Genomic DNA, 3,986 nt, shown 5'->3' with positions numbered 1-3,986 from the left:
TCATACTAAAAGTTAAATTTGTAATTTTCTATATAATTTTCCCAAAATAAAAGTTACAACGGAAAGGAATATTCTTTTTCGATAATAACTAAATACTTAAAAAATATTATATTTTGAGGTGTATATCTAGATATAAAATAAATGTTTTCAAATGCAATTAACTAATTTACACAAAGAAAATAACCAAAAAACTATTTAATTTCTTTATTTTTATTTAATAAACTTATTTTTGTTTAATTTTAAAAGATAAACGTTTTTAAATTGTTTATTTCTAGCCTCAATTTATTTTTGTCTCAATTTTAACACTAAACTTTCCAAAATCGTCTACTTTTAGTCATTGAACTTATTACCTATAAGGCCGGAGGGAGTGGTGTCGCGTGAAACCGCAATGACACGTAGGCGTCACCTCACCCATTACCACAAAAGTGTGGTTTCATACCACACCCAAGGAGTGGTGTCACACTTGTGTATTTTTTTTATTTTTTTTAATAAATAAAATGGACCAATCAGAATGAGAGAATAAAAAGGAACCAATCACATTGCTGAAAAAAATATTGATATATTTTTAATATTTCATAAATTTTGTAAATTTCAATGTAAGTTCAAAATATATTTCAATGTAAGTTTAAAATACATTGCTGGAAAAAAATATTGATATGTTTTTAATATTTCAATGTAAGTTCAAAATATATTTTCAGAAAAAAAATATTTTTAATATTTCATAAATTTTGTCTAATTTAGCCCAAATAGTCAAATTTCCTAAAACAAAATAAATTTGATATGTTTATTAATTAAGATCGTTCATTAATAGTAGTTATTTTTGTTAATATTCTTTAATTTAATTGAAGTATTAAACGTAATTAAAATTTCACAGCAATCACATCACGAGCTCATTAAGGAATTTAGCTGTAATTTCAAAGCGTGACTGTGTATATCGCGTATATAAAACCGTCCCCATTGAATTCGAATCGCCTATTACACCTCCAATTTTCGCCGGAGACACTTCATCAGACGGAGGAGCACGGCTGAGAGCGGCGGAAGCTGCAAATCTCATTTCCAATGACCGCTATACTCTGTACACTTCTTCTCCTCATTTTCTCAAGTAATCCCTCTTCCTTTTTCTCCACAACATTTCTTTAAAACTTCTGAACTTTTTTTTTTTACATAAATCAGAAACTTATTGCATTATCTCTTGTAAAATTTGTAATTTTTTCAGTTGGGTGTTCATAAATCTTCAACTTATGTTTTTCAGAATCAGATTCAAACATCAAGATTCGTCTTTTCTTTGATTTTTCTGTCACCTTGATGCATATTCATAACATTTGAACAAAAAACCTTAAATTCGAATGCAAAAAGGTTTATAGTTTTTTTAGAAATCACTCAATCAACAATCTTTCCAAAAAGGGTTTTGAATCTGATTCCATTACAATCACTTCTGTCACTTTCAATGAATATTCATAGCATTGAAGCACAAGTTCATGTAAAAACCTTCGTTTTTCCTTAGATTCGATGAATTAAATGACATTTTTCTGGAAAATTATCAACTTTCCAAAAGGGTTTTTGAATCTAGCTTCATTATAATATAATCGAACTCCAAACTGTTTGAATTCATGAAAAATAATCGATCTTTCTTCAATTTTTTTCTCCCAGAATCATTCATCGGAACTTTCAGTCTCGGAGTCGGAATCAATTACGGACAAATCGCGAACAATCTCCCATCTCCTTCACGAGTCTCCATCCTCCTCGGATCTTTAAACATCAGCAGAGTAAAACTATACGATGCTGACCCAAATGTTCTAACAGCATTCGCGAACACAAACATCGAATTCATCATAGGTTTAGGCAACGAGTATCTTCAAAAAATGCAAGATCCACAACAAGCCCAAATCTGGATTCAACAAAAGGTACAACCCTACATTTCACAAACCAAAATCACATGTATCACAGTCGGAAACGAAGTCTTAGGAGGCTCAGATCCTCAATTACCATTCTATCTTCTCCCCGCCATGAAAGCCATGTATCAAGCTTTAGTCAACTTAGGTCTAAGCTCTCAAGTCTACGTCACCACAGCTCATTCTCTCCAAATCTTGAAAACATCATTCCCCCCTTCAAATGGCGCATTTCGCGATGAATATGTCCAATACATTCAACCGATTTTAAGCTTCCATGCACAGAGTAACTCGCCATTTTTGATCAATGCGTATCCTTACTTCGCTTACAAAAACGACCCGAAAAACGTTCCGATTGAATACTTGCTTTTTGAGCCGAATTCTGGAACTGTAGATCCGAATACGAATTTGAAATATGATAACATGTTGTATGCTCAAATCGATGCGGTTTATGCGGGGATGAAATCATTGGGTCATAGTGATGTTCAAGTAAGGATTTCTGAAACTGGGTGGCCTTCAAGAGGTGATGATGATGAACCAGGGGCAACAGTTGGAAATGCGGGAATTTATAATAGAAATTTGTTGCAAAGAATGCAAGAGGGACAAGGGACACCTGCCCACCCTTCACAAAAGATTGATATTTACGTTTTTGCCCTTTTCAATGAGAATATGAAACCCGGTCCAACTTCTGAGAGGAACTATGGATTGTATTATCCGGATGGTAGTCCGGTTTATAATCTTGGTGTTCAAGGGTATCTTCCGCGTATGGATTATTCGTCTTCGGGGGAAAATGTAAGGAAATGACGGTTTTGCCCTTGTGGTTTTCGGGTTTTTGGATTGGTTTTGATTGGATTTTGTGTTTTTTGCAGGGGTTTTGTGTCTTTAGGTTGGTTGTTTTGCACGTTGGATTGGTAGTATTTGGTTGAAAGATGGATGGTTTCACTAACTTTACATAGAAAGGTGAAAATTCCATCAAAAGGGTTGTCATATAAAGGTAATGTTTAAAACAAATATTTTTGATCTTGAGGGCATATTTGTCATTTCACTGGTTTCTTTTTAATAATTATTTAGTTCATAATTTACCATATAGTTAAAACTTTAAAATAGGTTAGTGGTTTTTTTCTTCGATTTAAACAGGTACCTTACAAATTCTCTGCAAGATACTCGTTTGAGTTGAACCAGTATCTTGCAAATTTTCTGTGAAATATTGGTTTGACATTGAGTCAAACGAGTACATTTTTTTATGACACCAACCCCAAGTGTTGATACATATTTTATTCTTAAAACCAACAAATATTGTATTCAAAGTTTTAGGCGATCTTAAATAGTTTTCAATCATATGAATTATGAACAAACACAATAAATTCTTAAAAACAAGTGAAATATCCCCAATTGCAATCATGCATTTTTAGAATCTAAATTCTTATTGTCTTCAACTATAAAAAAGTCCAATTTTGAAATAGGCTGCTTATTACGTTCTTTTTTATTTAATAGTAATAGAAATAAATTAATAATAAAAGCGTAATAATCATCTAACGATATTGGCATTGTATTTTGCAGGAGAAGCTATGATTGGATAAATTTATCACTTATGTCATCATCTAACACCGAAGACGACCAAGATCCACAATGCCAATGCTTTAGTGGTCGATGTTACAAAATAGTAATTTACCAAAATGTATTTAGCAATTTCTGTAAAATACATAGGAAATTTATCAAAAATATTTATTAACAATAAAATTTACATTTTTAAGGAAATAGGAATTCCTTCTCTCTTTTTCTTTTTCCAAATATTTGTGCTCATTAGTCATTAGGACCATATTTTGCACATTCCATTGTAATTATTTCATGAGAAATATGAATGAAAAGTTATTATAAACATTGTAATAATATATTTATATATTTAATTAAGGCCGGTATATAGAAAAACAATAATATTGTGGCTGTTTTTGCTATTCAAACACTGAGAATCATATGGTCTTATTAAAACCATCAAAGTTTGTAATTTTTTCTATGTTGACCGTTGTGACTGTTATAATAACAGGTTAAATTGCTTATAATGGAATAATTTGTTAAAATTAATCGAATTTAGTGGAG

The 3,986-nt window shown here is 31.3% G+C and overlaps 1 protein-coding gene across 1 annotated transcript; it reads left to right on the top strand.

Annotated features, from left to right (window-relative positions):
- Positions 1-950: 950 nt before the first annotated feature.
- Positions 951-3,647, top strand: LOC145121231 (glucan endo-1,3-beta-glucosidase 14-like). The gene is made up of 4 exons (XM_079057016.1): positions 951-1,102; positions 1,651-2,681; positions 2,759-2,883; positions 3,450-3,647. Exons 1-3 carry the CDS (start codon positions 1,060-1,062, stop codon positions 2,813-2,815), a joined length of 1,131 nt encoding a protein of 376 aa, XP_078913142.1. The 5' UTR covers positions 951-1,059; the 3' UTR covers positions 2,816-2,883; positions 3,450-3,647.
- Positions 3,648-3,986: the final 339 nt, after the last annotated feature.

Source organism: Lactuca virosa, chromosome 6 (assembly GCF_052849685.1).
Source record: "Lactuca virosa cultivar CGN04683 chromosome 6, Lactuca_virosa_CGN04683_v6, whole genome shotgun sequence".
In the NCBI taxonomy this organism is placed as follows: Eukaryota; Viridiplantae; Streptophyta; class Magnoliopsida; order Asterales; family Asteraceae; genus Lactuca; species Lactuca virosa.
Note: the sequence above shows the minus strand (reverse complement) of the source record. Positions and strands in the feature narration are given on the sequence as shown.